Source organism: Fulmarus glacialis, unplaced genomic scaffold (genome assembly GCF_000690835.1).
Source record: "Fulmarus glacialis isolate BGI_N327 unplaced genomic scaffold, ASM69083v1 scaffold15212, whole genome shotgun sequence".
NCBI lineage: Eukaryota > Metazoa > Chordata > Aves > Procellariiformes > Procellariidae > Fulmarus > Fulmarus glacialis.
In genome coordinates, this window is record NW_009196028.1 from 1 (window position 1) to 17031 (window position 17031).

The 17031-nt window shown below is 36.5% G+C and overlaps 1 protein-coding gene across 3 annotated transcripts; it reads left to right on the forward strand.

The window, feature by feature from the left end:
• Window positions 1-8024: 8024 nt before the first annotated feature.
• Window positions 8025-16581, forward strand: LOC104072561 (ubiquitin-conjugating enzyme E2 D3). 3 transcript variants are annotated; one of them, XM_009572069.1, is made up of 6 exons: window positions 8025-8078; window positions 10649-10726; window positions 11587-11692; window positions 13049-13142; window positions 13674-13723; window positions 14760-16581. In XM_009572069.1, the coding sequence occupies exons 1-5, from the start codon at window positions 8025-8027 to the stop codon at window positions 13720-13722; spliced, it is 381 nt and encodes a 126-aa protein (XP_009570364.1). In that variant the 3' UTR covers window position 13723; window positions 14760-16581. The 3 variants fall into 3 exon arrangements, with proteins under 3 accessions (XP_009570364.1, XP_009570365.1, XP_009570366.1); XM_009572071.1 differs by having other exon boundaries at window positions 8053-8078; window positions 13683-13694; window positions 14769-16581; XM_009572070.1 differs by lacking the exon at window positions 13674-13723 and having other exon boundaries at window positions 14760-16270.
• The last annotated feature ends 450 nt before the right edge of the window (window positions 16582-17031 follow it).

The window sequence follows — 17031 nt, forward strand, 5'->3', positions numbered from 1 at the left end:
CCCCCCCCAGCTTTTTAAAGGCCCTTGTGGACATCAGTGTTCTCTAGATAGCTGAGGTGGAACTCAACTGTAAGAGCAGCTCCAGAAACAGTTTTTGATATTTTTTTTTTTTTTTTTTTTTTTTCAAATCAGGCCTATATATCATTGTTGAAAAGATATGTGATCACACATTTGGTTTGTAAGCTATTTTGTGTGTAACTGTACCTAATCCTATAGACAGGCCCTTAGTTTTCTGTCTCTAGCAGTAGCTGTTCAAAACACAGAACCATTGTGAAGGGTAGTTATACGCAATAGCATAACATGATAGGATAATTGTACAGTTGTAGATAAGCTAGTGTAATCATCCCCACATAGTTATGTTCATAGAATATACCCCTATGGTATATTGCAAGAGCTTTCATGTGCATTTTTGGATTCATACAAAACACGGACTGGTAAAAGTCAAGGCAGCTTTTTAAAAGGAGAGCTGATTTTCAGAGTTCATTAGCTTAAATAATTAAATTTCAGAGTAATATATCAGACTACATCTAAACAATGAATTTGCCACACTTATTACAGATGTGATGTTATTTGTTAGAATGTTAATTTGATAACTTTCTGTTACACGATCCTCCTTTCCGTACATTTCCTTGAGAACGTGGAGAATTCTTGTACCTTTATACAGAAAGTGCAGACTTACCGAGGTTAAGTGCCCAATTAAGGCTGCTTGTGATTTCTACAAAAACTTTTCCCCTGCGCTACCAGTCCCTAAAGTTGTTGTTTGTGTACGCTTGGCAAACTCTAGGAGGACTCTGTCACATCGAGTCTAGGGCAGTGCATACACAGATGCTGCTTCTAGTTGATGTGTTGAATGCTGGTGGCTGAGGTTCTGCTGTATGTTACTGCGTCCTTGACAAGCTGCGGGGCAGCGTGTTGGAAGGCTCTCACGTAATGCTGCCAAACCCCAGCATCTGACAAGTGTTAAGCTAGCATTTGTGTGAAATTGTCCATCACGATGCCAAAATCTCATTCCTGAGTGGTAGCTGTCAGGCCATAGTGCCTTACTTTGAATATAAACTTCTTTCTAAGTGCATCACTTCACATTTGTCCATATTGAATTTAATCTGTCCCTTTGTTTCCCAGTCATTCTGTTTCATTTGGCTAGGTGCATCTTGCTGCTTCTCTTGTGGCCTGTTTACACTAGTTACCCTCTTCTCTGAGGGCTGCATTATAGTCCTGGGTTACAGAACCAAAGATCAGTGTGGTTCTTGCAGGAAAAACCTCCAAGTGAAAAGTATGCTAAGTTTCAGGGTCCAATATTCTAAAGCTTGGAAATGCCAGAATTAAAATAGCCGATTATCATTGAACAGATAAGTAGTTAACCTGTGCTTCAGTTCACACTTTTCCCTTCAACATACTTCAGTCAATGCGCACAGCCCTCATCCTACACTGAGTGTATGTGTTTTAATACCTGTGTTATTTTCAGGGGATGGTAATTGTTATAATACCTCAGAACTGATGTGTGTAAAGCAGTCAGATTTTTTTCATCTTGAGTAAGACGGTTGCTGTGGGTTTTGATTACTTTGGGGGAAACAAGCCATACCTTTGAGTTCAAAGCACAACTGTAGGTGTGTAGTTGCCACGTTTTTTCTAAGTTGTTCTGAATGCCTTTAGTGAGTGACCAGGAAAACAAAGTTGGTAACTGAGTTCCTTTTCCAGTCAGATCTTCCAGCTAGAGGTGAACTATGCGAAAGGTTGGAATACAGTAAAGAGCCATTTTACCTGCAGTAACTCTGAATTTGCCGAAAACCATTACCTACATTGTACGCCTTCCAAATTTCAGAACAGATTAGAAGAGCTGTAGACGATAGTCTCATTCACAAAGGGCTTGTGTACTGAGAGGTAGGTTCTGTGAAAAGATAGCATGTAGTCATCCGAGTAGTTTGTATCACAGTCCAAGCACACAAAGTGACTTAATTACAGTTGCACAGCAGTCTGGCATTTCCTTCCTTGAGTGTGAGGCTTAAAACATGAATATTCCTGTGTGTCATTTAATATACCATTATGATATTATTGTACAAACAATATGCAGTGTGTAGCCTGAAAAATTTAGTACTAAAGGCTTGAGAAGGGAGAACCAGGAAAAATAGAACAAACAGAATAATCAAGATAGAGACAATCACAACTGTTATATTCCTGGTCATGTTTTGGGTTTCTTAAAAACTGTTCTATACTCTTTGGCCCTCGCTGTTTTCTGTGACTGCTCTTCATGTGTTTTCTCTGCATATTTGCTCTAATGTCTTTTTTTTTTTTTTTTAAATGACAGGAACCTGCATCTTTCTGTATTATGCACTGTCATTATACATTGTTTTTATCCATTTATTAAGTGTTAGCCAAAAGGCCAGCTTGTTTGAAACTGATAATTTTCTGCTGGTTACACTTGCCTTGTGACATGTATTATGCCGTTGCTTTCTTATTCAGCTTAGAAATCCACATTCAGTGTTCTTTCAAACTGTTATTTTCTGTTTCCAGGGGTAATTAATTTTCATGCTGAAACGAATGTTGCAAATGCAGGTGTGTGGGATGAGGCAGTAGTTCTTTGCTGGTTGACACTTCTTAATCTTCAAACAGGCTTAAATGTTCTTCCCCTCCCTTTATAGCTGCTTCCAATCCTTCCTTCTTTTTTAAAGCTGTTTTCAGCTGTGAGCTAATGAGTAAGACTAATGCAGTGATGAATTTTTGGATGCTTAGAGTTTGAAATACCCCGTTTGACACAGACAACATTAGACAAGCACTCAAATTAATAAATGTCGATTTCTGTTTGGCTTAAGTGTTCTTTCTTTTTTTCTTTTTTTTTTTTATTTAAACTTCTGAATTAACTGCGTATCACCTTTCATGCCCTCCAAGGTAGAATGAGTTATTGTCTGGAAACTTAAAGCAAACTACCCCCATTTTTTCCCTTATGCTTTCTTGACTACAAACCAGAAAGCTGCAATATATGATTTTAACAAATAATTGTGTAACAAACCAATATGAAATCTTTACAAACCAGTATTAAATCTAACTGTGAGTTTATGCCTGTGGAGGAAAATGAGTGATCTTCTGTCACTCTGTATTTAAGTCAGCTGCTACTATCATTAAAAATAAGCCCTGGCTATTTCCAGCTTAAACTAGAAAAATGCAGCAGTTGTGCCACAGGGAGTATGAATTCTGACACATGGGAAGAAAAGGAGCCAGCACTGATGCTGCTGTACTTGGTACCTTGCAAGAAGGCAGCTTGCTAGGCATCAGTCATTTCTTACTGAATTTGCTGAGACCTGAAAACTTCTGTGAGAAAGGCAACTAGTTCCATTAAGTATTTTCCTTCACAGTCTTGCTCATGCATATTTGGGTGAAGTATCCTTTGTCATTCTTTAAATTTTCTTCATCCTTTAAATGACTTCTGTAATCTTTTAAATAGCTGGTGGAGAGGAGTTGTTTGGGGGTTTTTCAGCAGCTTTTCTGTCAAAAAAAAAAAAACCACTTTTGTGGTTTATAATAGGATCGTAGTCCTGCATTCACACTCAGACATCAATGTGTTGGATCATCATTTGAAGTCTAAGCCATATTTCTATGATAGTTATGATTACATTTGTGCAAAACAAGCAGATTAGTTAGCTTTTATAAGCATTTTTTCCTTGAAAATACTGGTTTATTTTTTGGTTAGCTTTTTGATGAATTTATAGAGAAAGAGAAGAGAGAAGATTAAGAATGGGGCTGTTTCACGAATAAAACTACATCTTGCTACAGACTTAATGTGAAACTGGCAGAATACCATGGTGCTGAATTTGTGTTAAAGCAGGTCTGTCTGTTGCAGTGATGGGTACTGTTGCTGTATTTCCAGTTATCTCTCAGTTTTCCAAAACTCTGTTTCAAAATTGTACATGTATTGCTTCTTGTGTATGCTACACTGCCATTGTCCTCTAACAGTAGCATTGGCACTTACTCCTTAAACGGTGTTTAAATCTGTAAAATGCTAAGTGACTAATCATCCTTGTGGAGAGGTAGGAACTATGACAACTTTATATTTGGAAACTGGGACACAGAAATGGTGATACGCTGAAGCTATACCGGAAACCTCTGGCAGTGCCAGAGACTACGAGTCACGGTTGTAATTCAAGACTAATCCTTTCCGATAGGCATATAACACATCACTCTGAACCAAATTTGGCTTATTGTTTCTATGTAAAGTCTTTGGAATTTGCTTCTTGGGAATTTATATTTTTTTCTTAAGCCACCTGTAAAGTGAAAACTATAGCAGCTGACTCCAGGAAAATGTGGGTTCTACTTTGGGGTTTTTTAACAAAGTTTGGGATGTAGCTTAGTACCTCTTGACAAAGGAAAGCACTACTGAAACTGAATGTAAACAAAAAGAAGCAAAGTTGGAGACAGTAAGTATTGCAGCAAAAGGAATATTAGAAGCATAAAGTCCTTATACATAGCAATTTTACAGAACAATGCTTGGGAACATTTTTTAATTCTAAAATACTAGTTAAACTCTGCTTTGTAAAATGAAACTTAACGTGGTCTTTACCTTCTTGGTGAGAAATGGGTGAAAGCAGGGGAACAATTATGAGCGGATTTTTTTAAAAAATTTTTTTTTTAATCGGCTCATGGAAATGATGAAGCTTAGTTTTGATGTCAGAAATATTTTTCAGATTAAATATTTTCCTGTTATAGAATAGTTGCTCTTGATTGCTAAGCTGAGAAGGAAGGTCAGTTTGTGTTTCTGCTGCTGAGTGGGAAGCTTTAAAAAAAAAAAAAGCTCCTCCCTTTCCTTGAATGAAATGCTTCAACTGCACTCCAAATATCACAGTGTGCCTCTGCTTGTTTAGTTTCCAGTTATTCCAGTTTGCCCGTTGGATTCAGCAGAGTTGTAGCTTTCAGAAGGAGGCACTTTTTAAAGTTACACAGAGAGAACTTTCCACTCCCTTGTTGCAAAAAGCCTCCCTCCTTTTGTGTAGATGTGAAGTGTCACACACTTACCAGGCAGGCAAAATAGATCTGGTGTTACTGTAAGCAGGCAAAGCTTGCCGGTGTTTGTTTCGTGTTTGCCCGAGTTCTTCCACAACGCTTCACACTCTGCTGAAGCAAACAGCTTTACTACAAACTTTACTCTTCTGACCATAGTACGTAAGAGAAGCAAATACAAGAATGTGTGCCACCTCAGCTTTTTTCCTTTCAGAATTTAGTGGGTAAATTACTTGCTCTGTGGTTGAAATGCTAAGTGGTATATCATGTGTTCCTAACTTTATCTGTATTTTGAACTGCTTTGTTTAGCACAATTAGATTTTTTTACTGAAGTGTTTTGGGTCAGACAAAACTTTAGTCCTTTAGCTTATGAAAATTGCTGCTTGTTTGTTCTCTAGAACAGTTCAAGTGATTAAAAGGGGTAACTCTGTATGGACATGTATTTTGAAAACGACTGTAGACTGGAATATTAAAACTCATGTGTTTCAGCTTGTAAATTATTCTTAATATTACTGAAGGGTTTTTTGCACAAATCTTTCACCAGAACTTACTAAATTTAATATTTGTCTTACATTTGCAATCCTACTTATTTGCTTTTCCTAGTTGAATTATTGATACACTCTAATTTTCCTGCTGTGTTAAAATACCTTATTTTTATCTTGAGTACTGATTTCTTGTTTCTCTGGAGATAGTAGTACCTTTTGAAGAGCTCTCTAGTCTAATGCACATAGCTCTGACAATCCAGTTTGTGCTGATCTTTTCTTGTCCTTGTCTTCGTGCTACTCATAATTTTCATAAACTGCATGAAGAGCCTTTTCATGCTCTTAGTCCCTGTGACAGTTTTAAAAAAATAGGATCTGATTATCTTCCCCGATTGAATCAAATAATCTAGTAATAACTACACAACTACATTAAAATAGTAACATTTGTGTCTTTCTGCTTATTCTGTGGCTACAACTTACTTTAAGGGACAAAATACCTTTTTTTATCTCAGACTTTGGAAATGATTGATCATTCTTAGAACTGGAAAATATATTTAGATGAGAAATAAGCCTTATTAACAAAACCTGCTGTATTTGTTAAATGGAAAAAAAAACCACCCTGAAAATTAAAAAAGCTTTCTATGTGAAAATTCTTTTACATTTCTTATTTGCCTTTACATGGATAATATAAATCTAACTTAGCAAATTTTTCTGGAGGGTGCTGAACAGCATATGGACCTAATAAGTGATATTTCATGGCAGAAATAAGTATCACGGGGACCTCCAATAATAACTGGGGAGTGTAGAGAAATGCACTCTATATGGATTTACTGTGATGATCTGGAAGGAGCTGTTGCTCACGCTTCTAAATTAACAGCAGCAGTGAAATGAACCGTAATTTTAACTTCATTGTGCCATTGTTTATCAAACTGATAAAATCCCATTTTACAAAACAGTCTGATTCCAGTGCAAAACTGAAATCTGGTTAATTGGAAAGTTCATCAAAATTAGCATGTCTAGAGAGGGGAAATGCGGGACTAAGTTTTCTTGGTGTTTTTTGGGTTGGTGGTTTGTTGGTTGTTTTTCTTTTTTTTGGTGTGGGTTTTGGGGTTTTTTTTTTGATGTATGGAGTTCTACACGTTGAAGTAGTGTTATTCTTTCTGTGTTTGCAGGAGCTATCGTCTTACCAAAGAACAAGGTGTTGAAGTTACAGGGAGCGTAATTTTTTTTCCTCATTTTATGTTGGCTTACACTTAATAAATTTTTATCAAGTGCAGAATTTGTGAAACTTAAAGGACGTACATTAGGATCTTCACAGGCAAAACAGTTAGCTGTCTGGTCCAAATATGCATGTGTTTCCAGCATAATAGGTATGCCTGGGTTTCTTAAATGTCTGACAAAGTAATAGAAAGTTCTTGTTTTAATGGCTTGTATAGACTTGTAGCAAAATAACTTGTGTGCAACTGTTAATACATGGGAGAGGGACTGAAAGTTTTCCCTTTTCTCATAACTTCTAGATGCCTTGACAAGTGCAGATTTATAGAAGCTCCTGAAGCCATTTTTAGATTCAAAAGAGAGCAGGGAAGAGGGAAGGTATCTGTTACATACTTCAACTGAAAGTATAGATTTAATTTTAAAAGACACTGTCCAAACAAGTAACTTACGGAGCATTTAAACAAATTAATGCTGAGCTGCTTTGATTCATCACAGCAATCTTGATACAACATGAGGAATCCTCCATCTGAAGTTTCTGTTTTCATTCCCTCTGTAATGGGGGAGGGAGGGAACTGTTTCTGCAGCTCAGTTATTCAGAATTTTAAAGGCATAATTGTCTTAAATGTGAAGTTTAAAATTAAAAATACAGATATTTTGCCTAATTCCAACACTTGTCAGCCTCTCTAATTTTCCTGTCTACTTTATCTATGCAAGATATATCCCTGCTGGAGGTAGTGGGGAAAATGAAACTGAGTTTCTGTGTTGTGGTTTTTTTTTCTTTGAGTTTTAATATCAGATGTTACATACACAGTGCTTTCTGTTTCATGAAGACTCATCAATAGCTTTCTCTCTTCCCACTTCAGGCTTCTCTAGCTAAGACTGAATCCTTGAAAATCTTGGTCAGAAAGTGGTTAGACTTTGCCCACTTAAGGCTCTGTGTCCTGCTCTCCTTTCTGTCCCTTTTTCAGCAGGGGTGTCTATACTGTAGTGATATTTATTTGGAAAAGCATCGTCATTGTAGCTGTTTACCTTCATAGCTGGTTTTGGTGGTCGTTGTCTTCTATAAAGACATTTTTGATACTGATCTAGTGGTTCTAATAGTTGTTATTGCATGTTTGTACGTGGAAAAACTGTTAAAGGTTTTTGCTGGACATGAAGTAAAAATGACTGAGTTCATTAGCGTTACTTCTCTGAACAGTTTTTGTTTGTTTGTTCTTTTTTTCCTAAAGGAACTTAGTGACTTAGCCCGTGATCCTCCAGCACAGTAAAATGACAGTAAGTAACCTTCAGTTTTATGTTATGCTCTGCTAACTCAAAGCATATCATGAATAGATAATAATGCGGAGTTTTTCTTTTGTAGTGTTTCATTGGCAAGCCACAATTATGGGACCTGTAAGTATTCTAATTCTTGTGATGTAATATTAAACTGGTAGTTCTTATTCAGGAGGAAACCGTGGGGTGTTTTGTTTTACTTTTTTTTAACTCCCCTTATCAGTCTTCAGTTCTAGAGGTACTCCTGACAGTAACAGAAAATGAAGGAGCGAACAAAAAACCAGTCTGATGATGACTATTTTATTGCTGGAATGTCTTATGAGGACATGTATTTCGGCTGAAATGATCTCTAGAGCAATGTTAGGCATTATCACTGAATATCTAGAAACTTTGTTTGCATTTAACTTTTTCTAAAGCTTGAATCTAGCATGAACTTTTTACTAGGAGCTGGTCCCAGTGTCAGGAATTAGTTGGGATGCTTTCGTGTGGATCTTAGAACAGAACAGGGAATCCTTATTTGGTCAGGTGTCATGTACTGAGATCTCAAATACTTTTAGGAATAGAAGGGAAAAAGTCACTGAAATGTGAGATTCCAGTTATGACTGGAGGAAAAAAGTCTGTGTTAAATGTTCAACAAGCATCTGAAACCTGAATGTGACTTTTTCCTTGTTAGAGTAAAGAAGGCAAATGTTTGCCTTTACTGAAAACATAACCTGCAAACGCTTGACATCTGGAGTTCTCAGGGCTGGTTATCTATATTTAGAAAACAAAACCTTCTGTAATTTGAGAAGACAAATATTGGATGCCAGTAGACCTGCAGCCACAATGTGATGCTTCTGGTGAGGCTACAGAGTAGGAATTAAATATCAGTGATGCTGAATTGCCCTGACTATATATATAGCTACAAGTGTGGTTTTAGGAGATCACTATGGAAAATGTGCTTATTAGAGGTTCACCTGACTGGAAAAATGGCTCTCCATTCCAAAGTCCCTGGTCCTCACTGATTGTAACTAGGAGCCTCAAAAACATAAAGTTGTTTAATAGCTATATTCATGCTTAAATGGCAAGGAATGTTCTGCACTATACTGAGTATGATTTTAGTGGTGTGTGCATGGTCATAAGGTATTAAACATCAGTTGAATTTAAATTGGGATTATTATTTTTAGCTTCCCCTTCTGGTTTAATAATGTACAGCTCCTTTTTTCCCATATGGTTTTTGTGGTGTCAAAAGGTCTGCATTCCTGTTTCAAGATTGGGCAGTATCCTGACAGAAGTGTGGTGGTAGTAGTTCTAGTGCTCCTGTGGTGTTGCTTAGTGCCTTCAATAACAGACAAGGATTGTAGAACCAATCATCTGGCCTTCTACCTCTGCAACAGGATATTATACAGGCTGTGATTTTCTTAGATAGGTGTAAGAGAGTTTGCATTGGTTTAACGCGTTCTAAGGGGGGGTTCTGTAGTTGCTAAAATGTATCCCCAGAATACGTGCAGTAAAATGGTTGCTTTCTGGCTCCTCAAGGCCTCACATGGTATCTATTGACCAAATACAAGAGGTTATATCTTGATTGCTAGGTTTTCAGCAGAGATTGGATAGTGTATAACCTACATGTTTTCAGGTTTAAGTCCCTTGTCTTGTGTTACAGAATTTCATTTTCTGGTGTTTAACTAAGATAGATGTAGGTATTTCCTTACATTGGTGAAATGTTCTTACGGTTTATATGAAAATTCAATTTACAAATAATTCAGAAGTGTACTCTGTGTGTCTCAAATTCATTTTCCCTAGCTCTGAATCTGGAATTAAAAGCATTGTAGTCTTCAGGTTAAACAATGAAATTGTTAGCTCTATTTCAGAAATTTAGTTGTAGTTTCAAGTAAAAACCTCTTCCATCTTTCTTCTCGTAATTAGTAACTTACACAATCCCTATTTAGTCACTCCATTTATTCTCTGCTTTTTTTACTTCCACATGTCACTTTGCTAATAGTTAATGCCTGAATGAATTATCCCCAGAATTGTTTCCTTGGAGCAGGGAAATGTAAAATACTCTTCCATACTAGATTACAGTGAATTTCTAATTCAGAAGGGAAGAAGAATTCACTTTAATCTTGATGGGGTGGGGTTTTTTTTGTTTGGTGGTGCAGGTAGGGTGGGGGTTTTTTGTTTTGGTTTTGTTTGGGGTTTTTTTGCAAGGAACAAGGAGTTAGCAGTGTATTCATAGGTTTTCTGCAGGGCTGAGCAACACCTAAGCCAAGGACAGAACTTAGGAGGGAATGGGAGGCACTTAGAGCGGTCCATGGCCACTGTAAACTTGGGTGGTTGTAACAAATGAGCTCCAAACACAGAACTTGAGGTTTTTGAATCTGACAGGACCGCCACTCTGTTGACATTACTTCTTGGAGCTGTCTCAGAGGCATTTGGATGCTTTTGCCAAGTTGTCCTGAGTGGATTGTCAGAGAAGCTGTTTTCTATGAAACATTAGCTTGGAGAGGTCCATACGGAAAGTGACCTGTATGTGTTCTGTATCACTTACCTTAGGAAGTAGTAATTGAATTTTAATTGCATCTCACTTGTATTGGTGGATTAAACAATTCAGTTGTTTAAACAAATTCCACTCCTTTTATTTAAAAACATCATCTTCAGTGATATTTAGTCCTAAAGATGATAATGGGAGAATTGTTTGTTTGCTTTGACAGAATGACAGTCCATATCAGGGTGGTGTATTCTTCTTGACAATTCACTTTCCTACAGACTACCCTTTCAAACCACCTAAGGTAAGTATTGCTTTCTCATTTGTGAAATTAGTGCTCTTTAAATAACTGAGTACAGGACAGAAATTGTCAGCATCTGTGTTGTAGTATTGTCAAGTTCTCACTTCTTTTCACGCATTCTTACAGTATATTAGATGGCTAGGTCCCTCTCTGACTATCACAAGAATGGGTGTGTTGGCCAATGTTTTAGGAGCAAATTCATATATGTGAATTCTGAATGTCTTGGAGTGATGTTTGGTTTTATTTCTGTTTTTCTTAATTGATAGGAAAACTCATTAGCTTTGTGTTACTATAATAGAATTTTTGCTGAGGGGACTGTCAAGTATTACAGTGTAGCTGTTTGGGTTGGTCTATAGGATTGTGATACTATGGATAGGGATTAACTTGCTGAGAGCCTAAAATCAGTGAAGATGGTATCTATTAGAATTTGGCAGTAATTGCGAAATACGCTTTTTTGTAGCTTTATCAGCCACTAGCATTGTCTTCCAATTTTCAGTCAATATGAAAGTGCACACTTGGAGTGACCACAATGTTTGAAGTTCTTTAGCTCTGTGATAGCAGTGTTACCATGGTTCAGGCACTTCTGTTGAGTGTCTTCATCATGATGCAGGCACCTGTGATTAAAGCACAGCCTCATACTTGCCTTCTCTCTGTTTGAAATAGAGTGCCTGGTAATTGGAAGCTGAGAGGTTGTGGCTTGGGTGCATTTCCATGAATTTGATGCAGTTTAACTGCTTAATCCTTTTCTTTTAGAGTAAATTGAGTTGACTAATAGCTTGACTAAGAAGAAGGGGTTACGTCATTGTCATCATAGTAAACTGAAACACACTCTTTTTTTTTTTTCTTTTTTTTTGTTTTTGCAGGTTGCATTTACAACAAGAATCTATCATCCAAATATTAACAGTAATGGCAGCATTTGTCTTGATATTCTAAGATCACAGTGGTCTCCTGCTTTAACTATTTCTAAAGGTAACTTTCGTGAAGGAGAAACGTTTCCATCTTGTGTTGAATACTGTGCTTTTAGCTTTATCTTCAGTTCTTACCCGTCTCTTGATTTCCTTTACTCATTCTAGCCTGTGTTTTGCCAATTTGGTAATGATATCTTACAGCGTTTTTAATGGATATTTGTTTTTTCTAACACCTTCTGCTACATGGCTGTTTAAAGCCTTGTCTGGCCACTTACTTGCTTCAGTATTCTTAGCAGAGCTTACTAGCTTGGTCCCAGAGGAATCTGCCAGCATTTGGATTGAAACAGGCTTGTGGTGGTATATTTGAGCTAAGGCTGAAAAACTGCTTGTTTGCAGCTGTCCATGTAGATACACACTTGCATATTAATTTAAAGATTAATTTAAAGTCAGTTTTTAATAATGAAATCTGCATAGTTTTTTGACTGAGTCTGTCTAGAATTACATGCAGAGTTATATTGGCATATCTCTGTGGTAGATGAATAAAAGAAAACTTACTGATACATGTTGCTTTCTGTCACTGTGCACTGGCATTGTATTAAATCACGAACTAAGCTTACTGATTCTACTTCAGGATAAATTGATGTGCTGCAATAGAAGCTTTGTAGCTTTCCTCATTTTACTAGAGTAAATAACAGTTAATTCTCAAATATTTTCACAATGATCAAATTTTGTTTTGCCTCAAAGCCACTCGTCACTGTGGGTTCAAAAGATCCATCAAAGTGCTCCTTTGTCTATAGAACTTGTAATTCCTGTCTGTACAAGGAGTAGGTTTGTGATTTGAATGTGGATTCTTTACATTTTAATGCTGCCGCTATTGTTTTTCTTTCAAAGCTACTGTGAGAGTAGAGGATGAAGTCCTCATAACTGCCCACAACAGTGTTACTCCTTTATTTTACAACATGCTTGTAGTTTTATCAGTGCAGACCAGGGTATTGCTACGTTACATAAAACAGAGAAAGAATTCAGTCTGATTTTTAAAAAAAAAATAATTTGAAGATGATGTAGTCTTACTGATTAAAACCATGGAATATGCTGGCCATCAGAATACGTAATAATGTGCTTTTATTGGCTGCTACGTTGCGTCATAGTGCAGGGGACAACAGTGCTGTTCTTGTGTGTGCTTACTGACAGCTCTAAGTATTGGGAAATAGGAAACAAATAGTTCTTACGAACTTTTAAGTCATTTTGGGCTTTTTATTTAGAGTAGGTCACAAGTTTATTTTGGCAGTATATCAGGAAAAGGCTTTTTAGGTTCTCTCCTGTGCCGACATTGTGCCTAATGCAAAGATCTGTGCTCCATTGTTTCCGAGATTGTTCCTGTTTTGCTATTGAGAATTCTTTTTTTTTTTTTTTACAGTTCTCTTATCCATTTGTTCACTGTTATGTGATCCAAATCCAGATGACCCACTAGTGCCAGAGATTGCACGTATCTATAAAACAGACAGAGACAAGTAAGTACAGAGTTGTGTAAGACTAATATTTTAATAAACTTTGTAAGAGTGCATCGTCAGACAGCAATTGTGAGCCTCTTGTGAAAATCTGGGATGGAGAGAACTTGTGTATCAAAGAAGTACTTGTTGTTGGTAATGCATAATTTAAAAACAAAGGGGCTTAGTATCTTTGAAGTTGTGGGTGAAGGATACTATCTTTTTCTCACATGCGTGGAAGTATTTTAAAGTATGTATTGCCCATTTTTTTGCTTACCATGCATAAATAGAATATAGTTAGATATTCATATTGAGCAAAAGATGGCTTTGTTATTTTGGTGCTTTCTTTTGGTAGCAGCTTGGCCTTTAATTTTGGTGCTCCCCTTGAAAAAAGGCTTCATAACTTTTTTCCTATCTGTGTTGAAACAACTTTTTTTTTTCTTACGTGTTTTTAACATTTTGCACAGATAGAATTATACAAAGTAGACTTTGTTTGGTCTTTTTATTTTTATAGAGAGATATATATATTAATGCTAAATATACTTGTCCAATTAGGTACAATAGGTTAGCAAGAGAGTGGACAGAGAAATACGCTATGCTGTAGGGTAAGAATATCTGCACATTATGGTGCATTTAACAAAATGGAAACTTGTCAGCACTTGGGTGCTGCATGCTCTAAGGCACTGGATTAACTAACAGATAATGGATGCACCAGTTACTGAACTTGGATATTTAACAGCTTGATTTGTGGTTAGTGTGAAATGTATTGGCTAGTCACTATTTCTCACAGATACTGCTCTTGCATGGCAAAAAAAAAAAAAAAAGATAGTATGAAACAATTATCGAGTTTTGAGCCAGCTTGTCAACTTGTTCTGGTAAGTATTTAACCAGGTATTGTCAGAATTTCTTTAAAAGTGATGCCCTGTAGCGAGACTTCATGCATAGACATGGGTGAATTTAGACAATAGAAATTTCAACTTTTTATTATCAGCAGTGTCTGTCTTTTACATGTAAACTAGGAAAACATATGGGGATTATGTTCTGCTTGTATAGTTGAAAATTAACTTCTTACTGACAAGCATGGAGTTAAGTATAAACTAATTGTCAGCTCAGTTCCTGTGGAAGTAGTGTACTTAAATATCTTTTTAAAAATTGTTTGAGCAGTATATTCATGTGGAAAGAGAATATTAAGTGTGAAGAAATGCTTAGTGCTGTTTTACTTTAAAATGGGAAATTTGACATTCTGTATCCAATGATACTATTAACCAAGTAATCTTTACTTACGGCATGTGATACCCTGTAATCTTTATCTAAGGACAATATTTAAACAAAACGCTCCCCTTGCCTCTCCCACCCCAGGTGGTCCCTATTCCTTCCCCTTAAGTATTTTTTACAACAGACTTCTAGCAAATCTGCTTGTCTTGAATTTGAAGTGTTTCATATAAATTAGAGAATATCCTAGTTAGTCTAGGGAGGGGTTTGTTCAGTTTTTTCAGTTCAAGTATATCTTAATATAGAAAGAGACTTCTCTTAGTGTGAAGAGACTAGGGAGATGGGGATAAAGTGATACTTAATCATTAACTGTTTGGGAAATTGTCATTTTCATGCTGACACTAATTCGATTCCTGTTTTTATTTGCAGGTACAACAGAATATCTCGGGAATGGACTCAGAAGTATGCCATGTGATGCTACCTTAAAGTCAGAATAACCTGCATTATAGCTGGAATAAACTTTAAATTACTGTTCCTTTTTTGATTTTCTTATCCGGCTGCTCCCCTATCAGACCTCATCTTTTTTATTTTTTTGTTTACCTCCTTCCATTCATGCACATGCTCATCTGAGAAGACTTTAGTTCTTCCAGCTTTGGACAATAACTGCTTTTAGAATCTGTAAAGTAGTTACACAAGAACAATTGCCCAAGATTCAGAATTTTTTTTAATGGAGCATGTGTATTATGTGGCCAATGTCTTCATTCTAACTTGGTTATGAGATTAAAAACAAACAAACATTCCTCACTGCTCTAACAGATACTGAAGATACCACCTGAAGGGGGGAGGGGAGATGGATGTTCAATTTTCTCCCATCAAAGAAGTAACGTTGCTGTAGCAACATCCATCTTGTTCCAAACCTTCCAGTGTTAGAGAACTGAGGTTTTATTATATACTTTTGCTCATAACTGATGTGTCTGGAGAATTGGTACTGAATCTATAGCATCAGCAGAACAGAAAATGTGATGTATCTTATGCATGTCAATAAAGGAATGACCAGTTCTTGTTTTACAGAGAATGGAAATTGGAAGTCAAACATCCCTTGTATTCCAAAATAGGGTCTAAGAACATTTTTGTAATTCATTTAAATTTTGTTAGGAGGCTTGGAGCTATTAGTTAATCTGTCTTCCAAAACACTGTTTAATATAGCACTGAATAAATGATGGAAGTTGTCAATGGATGAGTGATCAACTAATAGCTCTACTAGTAATTGATTTATTTTCTTCAATAAAGTTGCATAAACCAATGAGTTAGCTGCCTGGATTAATCAATATGGGAAACAAAATCTTTTGTAAAAGCAAAGCTGGTTTTTGTATATACTGTTGGGATTTGCCTCATTGTTTAACATCAAATAATGATGTAAAGTTCAATAGAGTGAATCTTTTGCCATTTTCAGTTACAACGCTCAGTCTGTTGCAGGTTGACACATTGTTCGGCCTGATGTATGCAGAATTAATAAGCTAACATAGTAGTGTAGCCTTAGTAGTGTGCTACACTTGGTGCTGGGAGCCCAGCGTTCAAGGATGGACTTGGGACCCAGCAGATCTGAAGTGGTGTATTGTGGAGATACTTCCTGATGCACCTGTGTTTGCTGACTGAGAACCTTTTTCTTCACCTTGTACACTTGACAGCTGAAAGATCTTAATGTGGGAGTAATGATGAGGCAAAAAAATATAAAATAAAGTACTGTTTTGATGTGGGAATTGTCATGAGGCTGTGTTGAAGTGACTTTACTATGTGGGATGTTCGTTACCATTGAAAAGGACTTGTTCAGCCATGCTGCCATTTACATTGATGACTATTTTAATGCAACAGACACTTTCCTCATGTCAGGTGACTAAACGTGAATAAAGACTCATTGCTATTGGATTTTTGTTCTACAAGAAACATTGTCTTGTGCCATTAGTTTATCTTTGCAGCAGCAAGGGCATTATTAAACATCCGGCTCTCCTCTTTCCTGCCCTCTTCCTTCATATTTTTCCTTGTTTGATTTTTTTTTTTTTTTGGTCTCCATTCTTAACATCCATAGCTTCATTTTCTCTAGTCTTGTACTATCACTTTATTGTGCATCTGTGACTTCGCACTGGCACCACTTTTGCACTGCTTATAGTTATGTACATTCTGATCCCTTGTCCCCACATGGATGTGGAAAGCTAGCTGTAAAATAAATGTTAAACCTTAATTTTTATAAAAATTTGAATATGTAGTTTGGACATGGTTTGTTCTGGTTCTAAACTATGAAAGTGAACTTATTTTAAAGTCTAGTTGGCCTGAAATTTAGAAACCTGGGCTCTCTTTAACAGCGCATACTTCACTGAAATGATGTTCTGAAATTTGTTGATGGAGTTGCAGTTCATGCAGTGTTTCTGCATTGCTAACCAAAGATTTTTGCTTACACCATTTTGCTGGAAAATTGAATATACTTAAAATACAGCTATCAGTAGCGTTACAACTGAGGTAAAAGTTTATATTTCTAAGCTTACAAACATGTTGCTCTTATCTTTTTAGTAATTGTGTTAATTTGATGCTTATTACTTTGTCCTGGAGTCATAGCCACTGAAATCACTTACGTGGTCAACTAGAAAGATGTTTTGTGAGATGTAAGGCACCAGGCTTTGTAAAACTCCAGGAGGTGTGGATGAAG

Coding starts and splice junctions, on each gene's coding strand:
- LOC104072561 (XM_009572069.1), top strand. CDS start 8,025: ATGCGGAGTTTTTCTTTTGTAGTGTTTCATTGGCAAGCCACAATTATG. Junction 10,727..11,586: donor ACCCTTTCAAACCACCTAAG/GTAAGTATTGCT, acceptor TTGTTTTTGCAG/GTTGCATTTACAACAAGAAT. Junction 13,143..13,673: donor TATAAAACAGACAGAGACAA/GTAAGTACAGAG, acceptor TTGTCCAATTAG/GTACAATAGGTTAGCAAGAG.